The following is a 19,188-nucleotide window of genomic DNA, read 5'->3' as shown; positions in this document are numbered from 1 at the left end:
TATTTTTCAGAAGCATTTCATTTGAGTATTGAGTCGCATAAATCATGCCCTTTTACTCCCAAATACTTTACTCTGAATTCCCCAAGAATAACAATTCTCTTACGTAAGTAGAATATACTTATCATCTTTTACTGTCCATCTTCCACTCTTGTCAGCTGACTCAATAATGTTCTTTAGCATTCTTTTTTTTGTATACAGCCCAGGTGTCCTCCAACAGGGGAGTGGCTAAACAACCTACGGTATGTCCATACCACGGAACACTACTCAGCAACCACTGAGACCAAACTACCGATACTCACAACAACCCAGATAACCCAGAGAGTCATGCTGAGTGAAAAACAATCTCAAAAGATTACAATACTCTATTATTCGATCTATAAAAATTCCCTAAAGTCACAAAATTATAGATATGAAGAACTGATTAGTGATTACCAGGGAAGAAAGTATGGGTGGGAGAGAAGTGGGGTGGCTGTAACGGCAACATGAGGGATCCTCATGGTGATGAAAATATTATGTATCTTGATTGTATCAATATTAATATCCTGGTTGTGATATTATATTGTAGAGTTTTGCTTATGTTACTATGGGGGAAAACCAGGTAAAGGGTATATATTAATAGAATCTCTCCCTATTATTGTTTTAGCCAAAAAGTTCATTTGAGTTTTCCCATAACACCTTATGGAAAAATCCAAATGAACTTTTTGGCCAACCCAATACTTCTTACAACTGTATGTAAATTTATGATCACCTCAAAAAGTTTAATTAAAGAAACTCAATGAGGCAGCAAAGTTTTATTGTATTCACTCACTTTGTTTATATTCAAAGAGATCCCCAGAATGCCTACTGTGGTGTAAGACACAGGAAAGGTGCTCAGTAGACCTTTGTTGAGTGAATAAATGAGAAAAGATTTGAGTTCCTTTATTCTACATCATAGAGCAGGTAGCTGGCAATAAAGGTTGTGACTAATCCCTAAATATCATCTATTAAATGTCATATGGAGAACTGAAATCTGGACTCCTAACTTCAAAGCTAAAATTTTCTTTTGATTGCACTGTTCTAACTCTTTTTTCATAGCATAGATGCTATCTCTTAAACCTTTGTGTCCAAATATAGTTTCTTCCTTTCTTCTAAATATAGTTCCCTCCTTTCTTTTTTGCTAGCATATTATTTTTTCTCCTTATCACTGCCACCTTCTTCCTTTTTCTAAGTATAGTTCCTTCCTTTCTTTTTTGCTAGCATATTATTTTTTCTCCTTATCACTGCCACCTCCTTGAATAACTAGCCTACCCACCCTAGACATTTTCCTATCATTCACATTAATCCTAATCGTCTACATCCCAGCTTGCATCTGTACCCCTTTCCCCAACCCCCACCCTTTCCCTTCAACAAAACCATTTTCTTAAAAATAGCCACCTGGCCTCTTTGTGCCATTATCTAAAGTTCATCCTTCTGCATGTCTCAGTGCCATGAGGACCTCGTTGACAATTCACTTTGAGATAATCATTTTACCTCTGGAAAACAAGTTATTCTTTTCCCTGGTAACATCCACATCCCTCACCAGTTCTGATTCTGGGCTTTAAGATTCTCCGTTCCTTCATCTCGATTACAGGTCTACATTCTTCCTCTCAGTTCAGTGAGTCCCAGGCAATGTTAAGTTCTCTCACAGTCGGGATATCAAGTCCAGCATTCACTGCCTCCTCAAACCCTTTTAGGAAGAAGCCTACGGAAAAGCCTACTCTTGCCACTCTCTCTTCACAAGGAGAGTGAGAGAAAGAACCATTGTTATAGGACTTACTGAACAGGTTATTCCAGGTCACATTTGTCTTTTCCTCAGACTCCATTGCCTGGAAAACAAGGACCCTGTGATGGTCTAGGTTTTTAAGCAATTCTTCACAGTAAAACGGAATTCCACAGCTTCCCTCTGCCAGATACCTGTAGTGAAAATGAGGCAACCTATTTATATCAAAGAACTATCTTTTAGGAAGGAAAAATATTTGAGTCTTCTCAATCACTCAAAAATAATCGCATTTCTTTCTCCATTTGTTTTGTTTTCCATTTTTAGGGATTGCCTTTGCTTTTTTTTCTTTCATTTTTGAAAATTACATAAGACATTTAAATCTTTCCAAACTCAAAACTACGTAATAAGGTACACCCTCAGTCTTGCTTCCCTGCCTCACCTTATAAGTAACCATTTAAATTAGTTTCTGGCTTATCTTTTCAAGGTTTCTTTCAAAAACTATAGAAAATGCACATATATATTTCACCCCGTTCCTTAGGTTAAAAAACAGCACTTTGTGCATAGTGCACACTAGGCTTCCCCTTGTTTCCCCTCAGTAGTGTATCCTGGTCATCCCTCTGTGTCAGTAGAGCTTTCTTATTTCTCTCTGTAGCTATGCAGGGCTCCACTTTGTGAATGCATCCAACTTCACTCTAACTGTCCTCTTAGAGACGGACATTTGGATTGTTTTCTGTCTTTCACTAGTATAAATAATGCCTCAATAAAAACTGTGTCCATATGTCACTTCATATTTTTGTCAATATATATACAATGTTGTATTATTTTCAGGTATGCAGCAAAGTGATTATATATACATATATACACACACACACGTATAACTGTGTTATATATATGTTCAGATTCTTTTCCCTTATAGGTTATTACAAAATTTTGAGTATAGTTCCCTGGAAATATATCTTTGAGACGCAGTCCTAGAATTAGGAAGGATAGATCAAAAGGTAATACATATATATAATAAATATATACATATTAAATAAATACAGAGATAAAGAGGGAGAGACAGGGAGTCAAAGGGAGAGAACACGGCAAATTTATGCCTGGTGTCTGAGACATTGCTTTTCCAGAAGCAAGATAACCTCATTATGCAGAACAGATGCCATGGTGAGTTGTAAACAGACAGCTAAGGAAGGGGCATTTCTATGTTGTTAAGGGGACTGCTGACAAGACCCAGTACAGGAGTCACTGAGAAGATATCAAGATCTACCGTGACAAAGAACACCAGTACCAGACCATGTTATTACTGGGGACTAAGACCTGGCTCAGTTGTGGGTTGTGGTCTTTAATGTTCACCGATTTGCCTTTCGTGTCACTTGCCCATGACTGTGACATTAGTCCCTGTAGGTTAGAGTTGAGTGTACCTATACCCAGCTTGATGAAAGGGAAGCAAAACTCATGCCTCTAAGCAAAGCTGAACATGATGTAACAAGGACCATAACAAGACAAGGTGAGCAGCATCCATCCTACCAAGCATGTTCAATGGCCCCTTTGAAAGGCGGGACCAGTGGGAATACTGAAATGGGTGCTTTCAGACACAACCTAAGGAATCTGATGAAGTTTGGACCTGGTGAATAAGTCAAGGCCTTAGAATAAATGGGTTACTCACGTGTCCAGTTCTTTGGGGATGCCCTTGACACTGAGGTCCAGGCAGACTTTGTTGAGGATGTCCTTAGGCTGCACAGGTCCCAGGGTGACATAGGTGGTGTTCCTGTTCTTCATTATGGCACTGGCAGCTGCACAGGGTGTGTTGACAAAGGGAGACAGGGACATGATGATGAAGATGGGAACAGACCGGATAAGCTTTTCCATGAAGGTCCAGGAGGCTGAATCGATAAACTGGCCCTCATCAATGATGAAAATAATCCTTTCCTCTTTCACTGTCTAAACCAGGTGAAGAAATAGAAAGAAAAGTGCTGTAGAACTTCAGGATTTTTTGTTTTTGTTTTGTGTTCTGGCTGCCCCGCCAGACTTGTGGGATCTCAGTTCCCGGACAAGGACTGAATATGGGCCACAGCAGTGAAAGCACCGAATCCAGTTAGATCACCGGGGAACTCCCATGACTTCAGTTTTTTATACATATGTATGGGTATGCATGTGTTTCCACTGAGTTTTGCAAAGCTAAGTTAAATCTTTTCTTTCCAGTGTCTTTGTGATAATTTAGATTCTGCTAACTTGGAATTTGTGACCATTGGGACTGAACTGGCTGGAAGAAACTCATACTTGGTCAGATCTTTGTGACAAGATAATGTATAGGATAGATGGGTTGTAGTCAAGTTAAATACCCATTACATAAAAATAACTGAGATTTACTTCAAGTCATTCTAATTTATTGAAAAATGAAGGTCTCCTGGAAATACCTATTTGACATTTATTCAGCTAACATCTATTCAACACATCTTTACCAAGCACTCACTGGGCTGGGTGCTGGAGGCAAAGTGCTGAGAGGAATCGATCTGGTCTTTGCCCTGCCAGCAGTGTATGCTGTTCTAGCTTGAATGGCACCCCACTCCAGTACTCTTGCCTGGAAAATCCCATGGACGGAGGAGCCTGGTGGGCTGAAGTCCATGGGGTCACTAGGAGTCGGACACGACTGAACGACTTCACTTTCACTTTTCACTTTCATGCATTGGAGAAGGAAATGGCAACCCACTCCAGTGTTCTTGCCTGGAGAATCCCAGGGACGGGGGGGCCTGGTGGGCTGCCGTCTATGGGGTTGCACAGAGTCGGACACGACTGAAGCAACTTCGCAGCAGCAGCAGCTTGAGTTATAGCACGTTATACTTAAAAACAGATCCAGTGTCCTTTTTTCGTGTAGACTGCTTTTCCCTAACTAGTCTGAATTATTTATTTGCTCATTAAGCATTTACCGTGCATCCCTTAGAGTCAGGTGCTGTTCTAAGCACTGAGGATACAGTATTAGACAAAACATAGAGCTTACATTGTAGTGTGAGCCCTCGTGTAGTGGGCTCTATATTTCCACAGTGTAAGATATCTAAATGGAGGAAACTTTTCCCATTCTTGCTGCTCCAGACTGCTCTTGGCTTCTCTTGGTTCCCTCTGAGAAGTGATTGTTAAGCCATTCTTTCCCTCTATATGTTTTTATAAACCAAAGCAGTAAAGGGTACTTTCAAATTTCAGAAGATGATCATTCTAAAGTATTACATAGCCTGTTTTCTCACATACACACAGTAAGTCTCCTCTTACAGCCTCATTCTGTCACCAGATTGTACGCTCTTCACTGACTCTGAGAACATTTAATGAATAGAGGTTAGCATCCCATTGTTTTGTTTTGTATTTGACTATCATCTTTAAAACTCCTGTCTTTAAAAATATCATATGGGCAGATAGGAATGTGAGTTTTACTCATAGAATGGTCTTATCAGTGAATTATTTGTGAATTGAGGAGAGTAAAGCAAGAACCAAAACCCCCACATGAATTCAATAGTACATCATTGGCCCCAGCTTCCATAGGTTTAAAATAAGAAGATTGAAGACTCCCTGGGGGTCCAGCAGCTAAGACTCTCTGCTCCCAATGCAAGGGGCCCAGGTTTGATCCTTGGTCAGGGAACTAGATCCCACTTGCCACAACTGTAAGATCCTGCATGCCACAGTGAAGACTGATGATCCTGTGTGCTGCAAGTAAGACTCAGAACAGCCAAATAAATTTAAAAAATTTTTAAATAGATTGAATTGGGTCATATCTAATGTGAATAAAAGCCAACATTTACACTGCACCTACTGTGTTCCCAGCAACAGTGCACAGTGTGATGCACTTCCATAAATTAATTCATTTAAAATCTTCATAATGTTTACAGAGGTGGCACTCTTGAATCTATTTACTGAGAAAATTAAGGCACAGAGAAGTTAAGCCACTTGCCCAAGATCACACTGATAGTAAATGATCCAAAGACTGTCATCATAGCACTGAGTCAAAGCACAGCTTTAGTCACAGTTTCCAACTAGATCTGTATCAGAACCACTGAGGAATTTTAAAACCAAACTAAACAGATTCCTAGGCCCAAACCAAGCCTTTTTCAATTTCAGGTAGAACTCATAAATACATATATTTTATCAAGCTTCCTGGATATTTGTGATGCAAACAGTCCTCAAAATCTGACATTTAGAAATTACTGATATGGCCTTATTTGCCTGCAGTGGAAAAGGAGGAATTTCTATTGTACATTTATTGCCACAAACTTGAATTGTTTATTGTGTGCCAAACATTCTTCTGGTCAATAGTGATACGAAAATGAATAAGAGGCTACCTCTCCTTAAGAAGTCCACAATGTCCTGAGGGAGAGAGACACAGATTGAAGTAGCAAATTGCAATACAGTATGGAAAACATAATAAGAAGTATGTTCACAGTGTCACAGAAGCACAGTGGGAGAGGAATTAGTCATGCCTTGTGATCTGGGGGAGTTCTCAACTGAAGAGGTGACACTGAACGATGAGTAGCATTTCTCCAAGGTTAAAAAAAAGTCTTTTGGCTTTTATCTCTTAGTATTGAGAATTGTTTGATTAGTATAAAGCAGAGGTTGGAGCAATTTGCATACACCCTGGCAGTTATATGGAGGATGAATTGCAGTGGAGACGTATACTGCACAGAGATTAGCTGGAAAGCTATAGTAATAGACGAGAAAGAGCCTGAACTATAGTGGGGAACACAGGATGGATGGGTTCTAGAGTCGGTCTGAGGTAGACATGTAGGACTTGGCAACTGAGTAGATGCAGACGATGTGGCAAATAGTGAGGAAGGTAGCAAAGATAACTTGAATGATGTGTGAATGAACTTGTTATTAACTAAATCAAAGGTCACGATCAGGATGAGGAAGATAGGGTACTGAAGTAGGGGGGAAAAATGAATTTAGTGTTAGACACTGAACTGAGTATGATTCCCCACATCCAAGTGGAATACACAGAAGGTTCTTCGAAACATGGTTCTGGTGCTTACAAGAGAGCTAGGGAATGGGATATAAAGTTGGTGATCAACCGCATATAATGGACAGTCATGATATTACTCAGAGAGAAACAGTTAACATTGGCTGAGTGGCTTCAGTGAAAAAGATTCTATTCTGTTTTACACATAATCTAGTCATTTAAACCTTATAACCCTGTGAGCTGGGTACTATTATTTCTTCACTTTATAGAAGATAAAGTAAAAGCACGGACAGGTTGAGTCATTTGGTCAAGCTTACCTAGGTAGCAAATAATAGGCTTAAGGGCTCAAGCTCTTGTAGTCTGACTCCAGAGCCTGTATACATAAATGGTTTGATAGATCGCTTCTTACACAGAGGGAGGGAAAAAACGAGGACTGGTTTTAAGATGAGGCCAAACTCCCAGGAGTAATGTTAAAGGAGTCCTTTCAAATACAACTAAATTCTGAATAGACTCTCACCTTGGGGTTTCGAAGGATGGAGGAGAATGAAACACTTCGGGTTAAAGCTTTCACATAATTCACAGCTTCTTGTCTTTGGAATCTGAACTCTTGAAACAACCTGGCTTTGCGATAGGATGCCCAGTTTCTCCCCTCCCCTCCATTATTTGACCCATAAACGCTCTTACTTGCTCCAAGATCTTCATAAACAATGCCTCCAACTGCTTTTGCTTTCTCATGGTGCTCATCTTGGAAACCTCCCGTGAAATAGGGAACTAGATAAAAAATTATAAGAATATTGAGTACTGGAAAACAGCAGAGGGAACTACTAGTTTGTGTCTTTGGCAGTTCACTTTACTGTTCTGTGCCTTAAAATCCTCGTATGTTAGATAATTCATAACATCTCTTTCAGCTCTAATACTCTATGTCATTGAATCTAATAGATATGAGAAAAAATAGGGCACACTCTTATCTTTGCATTGGCAATCACCTTTGGGAGCAGAGGGATTTTGTGCCCTTGACTAGCTAGTATAGTATACCTAGGATGGGAAGATGAGGGGGAAAAAAAAGAATCAGCAGATGGTTATTTGGATTATCTTGAGTCTGGTACCAATATATCTTAGGAAGGTGGGTGCTCATTCAAGGATTGGGAGCCATTTCCTTACCACCTTGGATACCCTAGATGAGAAAAGGAAAGGATCATAAAAGCCAAAGAGATGCGGTGTCATAAAGCATGACAGAGGGGTGGCCTCACCAGCCCCTTCACAATTTCTCACGGGAGTCTAAACACCAGCTCGTTACCTGCACATGGAAAATGTCATTAAGAAGACAATGGAACTTTTCATCCAACAGTGACTTGACTTTATTTTGAAGGTTAGTCTGTCGTTCTTTATAATGTTTGCAAGTATCCAGACCTAGTACATTGGCCATGAGTATCTGGATGGTATAAAAATTTTGATTGAAGCTGATCTTAGTCAACACGATAGCAATAGTCCTGTTTATAAGAAAGTCAGGAATCAGAGAGAGTTTTTAAATATATTTTTATTGGGGGGGGGGAATTTGGACACAGACAACACACATGGAGAATATCATGTGAAAATGGAGGCAGAGATTGGGGTAGTGATTCCATAAGCCAACGAATACCAGTGATCGCCAGCAAGCCACCAGAAGCTGGGAAAGAGGGACAAAACAGATTGTCCCTCACAGCTGATGGAAGGAACCAACTTTACGACACTAGGATCTTAGACTTCTATCCTCCTATATACAGAGACAATATACTTCTGTTGGTTAAGCCATCTAGTTTGTGGTGCTTTGTCTCGGTAGCTCTAGCAAACTAACATAGCACTCAGGTACTATAAAGACTCAGTAAGTGATGGAATAAATAACATGTCTTCTGGTTATTTTGAATTATTCCCTCAGCACTGTTAAATACATTTAAAAACTAGCCTCTCTCAGGCCTGACATTTAAAGAGAGTAGAAACACAGCTAAAACTAAGACTAATAAGAATTTTCCCTTTAAAACCTTTATGTTAAATGGTGAGAGGGTGTGTGACACAATTACCATTGTCTTGGTTATCATCACTGTTATTGAATACCACACTGTTCACCTCCATGAGACAGGTTGTTCCAAAGACAGCCCTCATGACATTCCTTCTTTGAAAAGAGACAAATAGCAAGAGGCAAGTACATTAGCTCTGCCTTTCAAAGGAAAATCCAGAGGCCTTCCATTCTCTAACCACATTCTCAGGGCTCAATGGTTTGAGCTAGTGATTCCTACAGTGTCAACTACAGGATAAACTTATGTATTTGCTTCAGACCAAATGTAGCTTCAGTTTCATCATCTATACCAGTTGTTCTCAAACTGTCTGAGCATTAGGAAACTTAAAATATCAATATCCAAGCTCTTCCAGGCATTAAATTAGGATCTCAAGGGGTCAACCCAGCTTTTTATTTTCTTACTTCAATATGTTTCTCATTAATTAATTATTAATGTAAGGGGCATGATATCCAATAATAACTGATAGATTGTGGGTAGTTTATAAGAGGCAACCTATATAAAGGAGAGGAACATTAAAACAAATGAAATTCTTAAGGATGTCAGGATTCTCTGGATCCACAAAAAAGTGGTCATTGCATGACACTCACCTGTGGTTCTCACCGTGGGCCAGGTACTCAATTTCCACAAGTATCTGACTTTTTCCATATCCCGATATTCCTTCGTACATCAGGACTTGACTGCAGTTAGACATCAAAAATTTCTTCATAGTACACATGAAGTATTTGATCTCCTCCTCACGTCCTGTTATTTTTGTTTTTCAAAAAGGGAGCAAACTTAGTCAACATAAAATTGTCTAGAGATATAAAAAAGCACACAGTGACACTGCTTCTAAGAATACCCTTGGAATTTCCATGGCATTGTTCATGGAGTTTCTTTAGGTCCTGTGCACTTTAAAATTTTTTAAATATCTTCAGTTAGAACTTTATAGTTAGTAGTGTGGTTTTACAGGTTTGTTTGTTTGTTTGTTTGTTTGTTTTGGTTTGGTTTTTTGATGCCCATAAGCTGTGAGGGAAAGGATTCTTATAATGTTCACTATGATGTCAATTTAATTTTAGTGTAGCAAACTGAGATTTGCTTAGAATATACAAGCAGGAATTAAATCAGGGTTATCTGACCCTAATGCTTGTTTTCTTTTCCTTTTTCTATTTTTTCTATAACACATTAGAAATAACTACAGCTTATCACATTAAGAAATCAATTTATACAGTTAAGGTTCTCATATTGTACAGGATGGATAAAATATTTTTACTTTTAATTCTGTGAAGGAAACTTACTTTTGTAAATGAGAAACTATATTTATTCAGGGCTACAAGAGGAGTTACCAGTGATAAAAAAAAAAACAAAAACTCAATTTGTTTTTTAAAAAACCTCATATACATGATTAATCATAAGAACAACATAAATTCTTTTTTTTTTAATTTTATTTTTAAACTTTACAATATTGTGTTAGTTTGGATTTGGGAGAATGGCATTGAAGCATGTATAATATCATGTATGAAACGAGTCGCCAGTCCAGAACAACATAAATTCTTAAAAATAAATTATACCATTTTTCTGATTATAAAACTAACATAGTCTCACTGTAGAAAATACAGAAAAATTAGAAAAAGAAAAAAGGAAAATAAGTCACCTTGGGTTACAACCCTATCATTCTTATTTTTCTTATGTTTTTAAATATGAATAACAGGATACCATGACTGAAATCTCAAACTCAGCCTACCATCTTTGAAACCACAGTGGATAGAAGGAGTCACAGAAACATGTTGCTGTTGTCCAGTTGCTCAGTCTTGTCCGATTCTTTGCGACCCCACAGACTGCAGCACACCACTCTTGCCTGACCATCACCAACTCCTGGAGATTGCTCAAACTCAAGTCCATCAAGTTGATGATGCCATCCAACCATCTCGTCCTCTGTCATCCCCTTCTCCTCCTGCCTTCAATCCTTCCCAGCATCAGGGTCTTTTTCTAATGAGTCAGTTCTTTCCATCAGGTGGCAAAGCCGATGGAGCTTCAGCTTCAGCATCAGTCCTTCCAATGAATGTTCAGGATTGATGTCCTTTAGGATTGACTGGTTTGATCTCCTTGCAGTCCAAGGGACTCTCAAGAGTCTTCTCCAACACCACAGTTCAAAAGCATTAATTCTTCAGCACTCAGCCTTCTTTATGGTCCAGCTCTCACATTCATACATGACTATTGGAAAAACCATAGCCTTGACTAGACAGATCTTTGTTGGCAAAGTAATGTCTCTGCTATTTAATATACTGTCTAGGTTGTTCATAGCTTTTCTTCCAAGGAGCAAGCATCTTTTAATTTCATGGCTACAGTCACCATCTCCAGTGATTTTGGAGCCCAAGAAAATAAAGCCTGTCACTGTTTCCATTGCTTCTCCATCTATTTGCCACGAAGTGATGGGACTGGATGCCATGATCTTAGTTTTCTGAATGTTGAGTTTTAAGCCAGCTTTTTCACTCTCTTCTTTTACTTTAATCAAAAGGCTCTTCAGTTCCTCTTTGCTTTCTGCCATAAGGGAGATGTCATCTGCATATCTGAGGTTATTAATATTTTCTGGGCAATCTTGATTCTAGCTTGTGCTTCATCAAGTCCAGCATTTCGCATGATGTACTCTGCTTTTAAGTTAAATAAGCAGAGTGACAATAGACAACCTTGACGTACTCTTTTTCCAATTTTGAACCAGTCCATTGTTCCATGTCCAGTTCTAGCTGTTGCTTCTTGACCTATATACAGGTTTTTCAGAAGGCAGGTAAGGTGGTCTGGTATTCCCATTTTTTAAAGAAGTTTCCACAGTTTGTTGTGATCCACAGAGTCAAAGGCTTTAGTGGAGGCAATGAAGCACAAGTAGATGTTTTTCCAGAATTCTTTTGCTTTTTCTATGATCCAATGGATGTTGGCAATTTGATCTCTGGTTCCTCTTCCTTTTCTAAATCTAGCTTGAATGTCTGAAAGTTCTCTGTTCATGAAGCCTTACTTGAAGAATTTTGAGCATCACTTTGCTAGAGTGTGACATGAGTGCAATTGTGTGGTAGTTTGAACACTCTTTGGCATTGTCCTTCTCTGGGATTGGAATGAAAATTTTTCACCTTTTCCAGTCCTGTGGCCACTGCTGAGTTTTCCCAATTTGCTGGTATATTGAGTGCAGCACTTTCACAGCCTCATTTTTTAGGACTGAAACAGCTGAGCTGGAATTCCACTAGCTTTGTTCACAATGATGCTTCCTAAGGCCCACTTGACTTCACACTCCAGGATGTCTGGTTCTAGGTGAGTGATCACACCATTATGGTTATCTGGGTCATGAAGATATTTTTTGTATAGTTCTTCTGTTATTCTTGTCACCTCTTCGTAATATATTCTGCTTCTGTTAGGTCCATACTGTTTCTGTCCTTTATTGTGCCCATCTTTGCATGAAATATTGCCTTAGTATCTCTAATTTTCTTGAAGAGGTCTCTAGTCTTTCCCATTCTATTGTTTTCCTCTATTTCTTTGCACTGATCACTTAGAAGTCTTTCTCATCTCTCCTTCTGTTCTTTGGAACTCTGTGTTCAAATGGGTATATCTTTCCTTTTTTCTTTGCCTTTTTCTTCTTTTCTCAGCTATTTGTAAGGCCTCCTCAAACAACCATTTTGCCTTTTTGCATTTCTCTTTCCTGAGGATGGTTTTGATTACCGCCTTCTGTACAATGTCACAAACCTCTATCTTCATAGTTCTTCAGGTACTATCAGATCTAATCTGTTGAATCTATTTGTGACTTCCACTGTAGAATCATAAGGGATTTGATTTAGGTCATACCTGAATGATCTGTTCATGGGATTCTCAAGGCAAGATAATTGAAGTGGTTTGCCATTCACTTCTCCAGTGGAAAATTCTGAAAGAGATGGGAATACCAGACCACCTGACCTGCCTCTTGAGAAATCTGTATGCAGGTCAGGAAGCAACAGTTAGAACTGGACATGGAACAACAGACTGGTTCCAAATAGGAAAAGGAGTACATCAAGGCTGCATGTTGTCACCCTGCTTTTTTAACTTATATGCAGAGTACATCATGAGAAACACTGGGCTAGATGAAGCACAAGCTGGAATCAAGATTGCCAGGAGAAATATCAATAACCTCAGATATGCAGATGACACTACCCTTATGGCAGAAAGTGAAGAAGAACTAAAGAGCCTCTTGATGAAAGTGAAAGTGGAGAGTGAAAAAGTTGGCTTAAAGCTCAACATTCGGAAAACTAAGACAACGGTGTCCGGTCCCATCACTTCATGGCAAATAGATGGGGAAACAGTGGAAACAGTGACTTTATTTTCTTGGGCTTCAGAATCACTGGAGATGGTGACTATAGCCATGAAATCAAAAGATGCTTACTCCTTGGATGGAAAGTTATGACCAACCTAGATAGCATATTAAAAAGAAGAGACATTACTTTGCCAAAAAAGGACCATCTAGTCAAGGCTTCGGTTTTTCCGAAGTCATGTATGGATGTAAGAGTTGGACTATAAAGAAAGCTGAGCACTGAAGAATTGATGCTTTTGAACTGTGGTGTTGGAGAAGACTCTTGAGAGTCCCTTGGACAGCAAGGAGATCCAACCAGTCCATTCTAAAGGAGATCAGTCCTGGGTGTTCACTGGAAGGACTGATGTTGAAGCTGAAACTCTAATACTTTGGCCACCTGATGTGAAGAGCTGACTCACTGGAAAAGACCCTGATGCTGGGAAAGACTGAAGGCAGGAGGAGAAGTGGACGACAGATGATGAGATGGTTGGATGACCTCACCGACTCAATGGACATGAGTTTGATAAACTCCAGGAGCTGGTGATGGGCAGGGAGGCTTGGCGTACTGCAGTCCATGGAGTCGCAGAGAGTCGGATACAACTGAGCAACTGAACTGAACCGAATGGTTTAATGGTTTTCTCTACTTTGTTCAATTTAAATCTGAATTTTACAATAAGGAATTCATGATCTGAGCAACAGTAAGCTCCCGATGTTGTTTTAGCTGCTTGTATAGAATTTCTCCATCCTCAGCTGCAAATAATAGGATCAACCTGATTTCAGTATTGACCATCTGGTGATGTCCATGTGTAGAGCCATCTCTTGTGTTGCTGGAAGAGGGTGTTTGCTATGACACATGCATCCTCTTGGCAAAACTGTTAGCCTTTGTCCTGCTTCATTTTGTATTCCAAGGCCAAACTTGCCTGTTACTTCTGGTATCTCTTGTCTTCCTACATTTGCATTCCAGTTCCCTATGATGAAAAGGACATCTTTTTTGGTGTTAGTTCTAGAAGGTCTCATAGGTCTTCATAGAACCGTTCAACTTCAGCTTCTTTGGCATTAGTGGTTGGGGCATAGATGGGGATTACTGTTATATTGAACAGTTTGCCTTGGAAATGAACAGAGATCATTCCATCACTTTTGAGACTGCACCCAAGTACTGCATTTTGAACTCTTTTGCTGACTCTGAGGGCTACTCCATATCTTCTAAGGGATTCTTGCCCACAGTAGTAGATACAATGGTCATCTGAATTAAATTTGCCCATTCCGGTCCATTTTAGTTCACTGATTCCTAAAATTTTTGATGTTCACTCTTGCCTTCTCCTGTTTGACCACTTCCAATTTATCTTGATAGACCTAATGTGCAATATTGTTCTTTACAGCATCGGACTTTACTTTCACTACCAGACAGATCCACATCTGGGCGTTGTTTCCACGTTGGTTTAGCCTCTTCATTCCTCTGGAGCTTTTTCTTCACTCTTCTCCAGTAGCATATTGGGCACGTACTGACCTGGGGAGTTCATCTTTCAGTGTCATATATTTTTCCCTTTCATACTGTTCATGGGGTTCTCAAGGCAAGAATGCTGAAGTGGTTTGCCATTCCCTTCTCCAGTGAACCATGTGGGCCAATCAAAACTCTCCACCATGACCTGTCCATGTCAAGTTTAGCCCCATGGTGGCCCTATACAGCATGGCTCATAGTTTCATTGAGTTAGACAAGGCTGTGATCCATGTGATCAGTTTGGTTAGTTTTCTGTGATTCTGGTCTTCATTCTATCTGCCCTCTGATGGAGAAGGATAAGAGGCTTATGGAAGTTTCCTGATTGGAGGGACTGGCTGAGGGGCAAACTGGGTCTTGCTCTAACATGTGGGGCCTTGCTTGGTAAATCTTTACTCCAATTTTCTGCTGATGGGTGGGGCTATGTTCCCTCCCTGCAGTTTGGCCTGAGGCCAAACTATGGTAGGGGTAATGGTGGTAATGGCAACCTCCTTCAAAAGGACTTATGTCAGTATGCTCCTGCTCCCAGGACTGTTGGAGTCAGTGCCCCTGACCCTGCAGCAGGCCACTGTCGACCCATGCCTCCGCTGGAGACTCCTGGACAGTTATAGGCAAGTCTGGCTCAGTCTCTTGTGGGGTTGTTCTGTCAAAAGAGCTAGAGAACAAATAAGGGCTGACTCTTCCTTCTTTGATGGACTGATTACTGTGGAGTGCCCTTTTTTTTTTCCCCCCATTGATAGAGTAAATATATATCCAAGTGTTATTTAAAATCTATTGAAAACCAAGACCACTACTCTAAGTTTAGAATTTCATACAAAGAAGCTTACATGTTTATTTGGTAATGTAAATTTCTGGGTAAGATTTAGTGAGAACTACTCTGTAGACCATCCTGCTTCTTTTAGATGAAACATTTCCTTTCTGAAAATGCATTTGAATTTGGCTTTGTGAGATGTGTAGTGCTCTTCTTTGGCCTAAAGTTTACACAAGAACTCAGACGATCAGGCCCAGAAGGCCGCAGAGCAGACTCTTCCAGCTTTTTGTGCTCTATTTGTATACAACATATAGAGGTAAGAACTCCTGAATTCCTTCTTTAGTTGGGTTCTGAAACGAGTTTAACCTCTTGACTTGAATTATGCCTTATTTCTATTTAAACAAGGTCCTACTATCTGAAAGTATTGTATGCATTTTTGACCCTTGAAAAAACATTTTTTGTTCATGTTAGTTTTGTTGTCAGTGTGCATATAGAAGTTCTTGTACAGGAGCTCTTCTAAGAGTACTTTCCATGCTGCTAACCTCAGACAGTCTGTTTTTGCTTACAGCTTTAAGGAATGATATATAGGCCTGATTTTTATCTTATTCTGGTGAAATCAGGGCAAAAAGGCAACTAGACCAGACTGCAAAATATATACATATTATACCAATGTGTTCTAGTATGTCCGTCATACTGAGTCCTCGATCTTGGAGAAAGGGGGTTAGGATTTCCATTTGCTATCAATCATGATCACAAGCATATCCTAGGATGGAAAGTAAGGCCTTGGAGAAAGGTGAGAGTAGACACTCCTCCTTTCTAGCCTTCAGGAGTTTGTGGATCTGGACTTGGAAGCAATGCATGCATACTCTGAAAACTACCTGAATGCACTGAAAGTGAGGCATTACTGCTGGTTTGGGTGCTCTTTGCTGTTCTGGAACTGTTGCCTTCTTTTAGACTATGCTGACATCAAGATTCTGTCCTAATACCACCCCCACCAGTGTGGGGCAGAGCCTCCTCTTAATTGCCCTAACACAGGTATGACCAGGATTTAATTTATAATGATACTTTTAAGTATGCTCAGGTCTAACAGAAGGAAATTACAAACCATTATTCCTTCTGACAGAAGGAAACTACAAGCCATTATTAGAAACGGCTGCTTTCAGAATCCACAGGCCAATCCTCACTTCGGTCTCTTCTCTACTTCATTTTATGTCTACTTTCCTGTCTAGTCTTGAGTTAGCTTTCTTATGATAGGGTCCCTTTTACCAAGAATTACAAAAACATCACTGCCAGTTGGGTCACAGCTCTAAAAGTAAAAGGTAAAACAAAATTTCTAGAAGAGAATGTAGGAAAGTATCTTCATGATTTGTGGGTGAGGAAAGATTTCACAAACAGTGTGTTAGTACTTTCACAAAAGTACTAACTACAGAGGAAAAGACTAGTAAGTTGGATTTCATGAAAATAAAAAAAACTGTGTTCATTAATTACATCACTAGCAGAATAAAAAGGCAAGCACAGAATGGGAAAAGTCACATACAGCAAAAACAAATGGACTTATTTTCAGAATATATAATTCCAACACATCTATAAAAACATATAACCCAATTGAAAAATAAACAAAAGATCTATACAGACACTTTTATAAAAGATGATTTCCACGTGGCCAATAAATATTTGGAAAAGGCACTCAACCACATCAGGGTTGGAATAGATGGAAACCACAATGATATACCACTATAATACCAAAAGAATTATTAAAAGTACAGACTGATAAAACTAAGCTGTTGATAAGAATGAAAAGCAAATGGAACATTTGTAACACTCCAGTCAGAGTATAATCAAATATGACCATTTTAGAAAATTATTTGGCATCATCTACCAAAACTGTACCTTTTGCAACAATATCACCTGTATATACATATATATACCCAACAGCAGAAATGCAAACATATGGTCATTATAAGACTTGTACAAAACTTTTTATGGCAGTATTATTCATAAGAACCCAGACTGGAAACAACTCAAATGTACAAATACAGAAGGAATACATTGTTGTATGTTTATAAAATGGAAGATAGTCACCTCTCTGTGTCCCACAGGAAATTGGTTCCAGGACCCCCAGGGATACAAAATCCACAGATGCTCAAGTCCCTTATATAAAATGGCATGGTATTTGCATATAATCTACACATATCTTCTGTATATTTTAAATCATCTCTAGATGAATTATAATAGCAAATACAATGTAAATGCAACATGAATAGTTGCTTGTGTGCAACAAATTCAAGTTTAGCTTTTTGGAATTTTCTTAAGGTATTTTTGCTTTGTGGTTGTTTGAGTCTGTGGATGCTGACACTGCCGATACAGAGGGCCAACTCTACTACATAGCAATGAAAATGAATGAATTATAGATACAGCAAATAATATGGATGAATTTCACAACATAATGTCGACTAAAAGAAGGCTTATGTAACTATGCAATGTAGGATTTCATTCACATAAATTTTAAGAACAGGCCTAAGTAATTTAGGTGATGTTGTTGGTGAGTTGGTCATGGACAGGGAAGCCTGGCGTGCTGCAGCCCATGGGGTTGTAAGGAGTCGGACACAACTGAGCGACTGAACTGAACTGAACTGAAGTAATTTAGAATTACTTTTGATCTTTGGGTAAAGGGAGAGGAATAAAGCATTTGAGGGCTTCCAGAGTACTGCTATTTTTTTTTTTTCTTTGTTAATTTCTTGGCCTGGATGGCGATTATATGTTCATTTTGTGAAAATTCACTAAGCTGAGGATTTATCATTTGTGTACTTTTCTGTATGTCATGTTATAGCTCAATAAGGAGGTTTAAAAGTCAAGGCCCACTACCTACCCAGCAAAGGGTAACGCTCATTTCTGTTGCAGATGAGGTATGCCATCCCAAACATGCTGAAGAGAAGGAAAAAAAAAAAAAAGATGTTAGTGTCAAAATAGGGAAATATTGAAAGCCAGAGGGACTAGCTCTTAGTTCCCAGAAAGCCTCCTTTTCAAACTCTAACAGGAGTCTGTCCCCTGACTCAAGGGTGCAGATGCCAAGAGGAAGGGAACAAAGAAGTTCTTACCTGGTAATAGAGTCTCCAATCAACTTAAGTAGCTGCCTTAACTCAGAGCCTGATATATTGTTCAAAAAATGCTTGTTGAGTCTGCATTTGTAGAACTGACCCTCTTCCAGGGAAACCAGACACTCAGTAGGGGACCCAATAAAGTTAGATGTGTTATGTTGTCTCCCAGCACAGAAAGATTCTACCAATTGCTCAAACAACAATAGCTCATCTTTGTGGAACACATGCTACATGCCTGGCACTTTCAAGTGCTTTACATAATCATTTTCTTTACTCCAGACAAAAAGCTTATTGAGAAGGTATTATTATTATTATGTCCATTTTACAAATAAGAAAACTGAGGTACATAGAGTTTAACGTGAACAAGATCCCATGGGTAGTGGTGACAGAGGATACTGACAGAGTCAATATCTAAAACGAGGATCAAGGGCATATGCTTGTCCACTGCATAATATCATCTCTTTTTTTTTTTTTTTTTTCCCATAATATCTTCTCTTAAAGGGGCCTTTTCCAACAAATGACTCATTCCCTTGTCTATACTATCATACTAAACATTTTGTTATGCCTTTGTATTATAGCACATACCGAAGTCTCCCATACTGCTAATTTTGTGTATGTTGTCTTCCCCATTGGATTTCAGGATAGGAAACAGGCCAGGTTCATATTTGTATGTGTATTTCCATAGTCTCTTATTTTCAGAGATGGTATAGAGAAATGAAAGAGAGGGCAGGTTTCGGGATCAGATAGTCCTGGTAGTTCAGAAACAGTTTCTATGGTAGACTGACTGCATTAATGGCTCCACTTCTTCAACCCTACTTGTATCTGTGCCCTTTG

The 19,188-nt window shown here is 39.2% G+C and overlaps 1 protein-coding gene across 1 annotated transcript in view; it reads right to left on the bottom strand.

Moving 5' to 3' along the window:
• The window catches only part of ADCY10 (adenylate cyclase 10), an 80,860-nt gene that overhangs the window by 37,159 nt on the left and 24,513 nt on the right, over window positions 1-19,188 (bottom strand). Inside the window, exons 12-17 of the mRNA XM_027526465.1 lie at window positions 18,126-18,181; window positions 9,316-9,469; window positions 7,972-8,164; window positions 7,359-7,445; window positions 3,402-3,676; window positions 1,796-1,932 (exon numbers count right to left, since the gene is read on the bottom strand). Of these exons, the coding sequence (XP_027382266.1) occupies window positions 1,796-1,932; window positions 3,402-3,676; window positions 7,359-7,445; window positions 7,972-8,164; window positions 9,316-9,469; window positions 18,126-18,181 (902 nt within the window). The remainder of the gene's footprint in view (window positions 1-1,795; window positions 1,933-3,401; window positions 3,677-7,358; window positions 7,446-7,971; window positions 8,165-9,315; window positions 9,470-18,125; window positions 18,182-19,188) is intronic.

This window comes from Bos indicus x Bos taurus, chromosome 3 (genome assembly GCF_003369695.1).
Source record: "Bos indicus x Bos taurus breed Angus x Brahman F1 hybrid chromosome 3, Bos_hybrid_MaternalHap_v2.0, whole genome shotgun sequence".
In the NCBI taxonomy this organism is placed as follows: Eukaryota; Metazoa; Chordata; class Mammalia; order Artiodactyla; family Bovidae; genus Bos; species Bos indicus x Bos taurus.
Note: the sequence above shows the minus strand (reverse complement) of the source record. Positions and strands in the feature narration are given on the sequence as shown.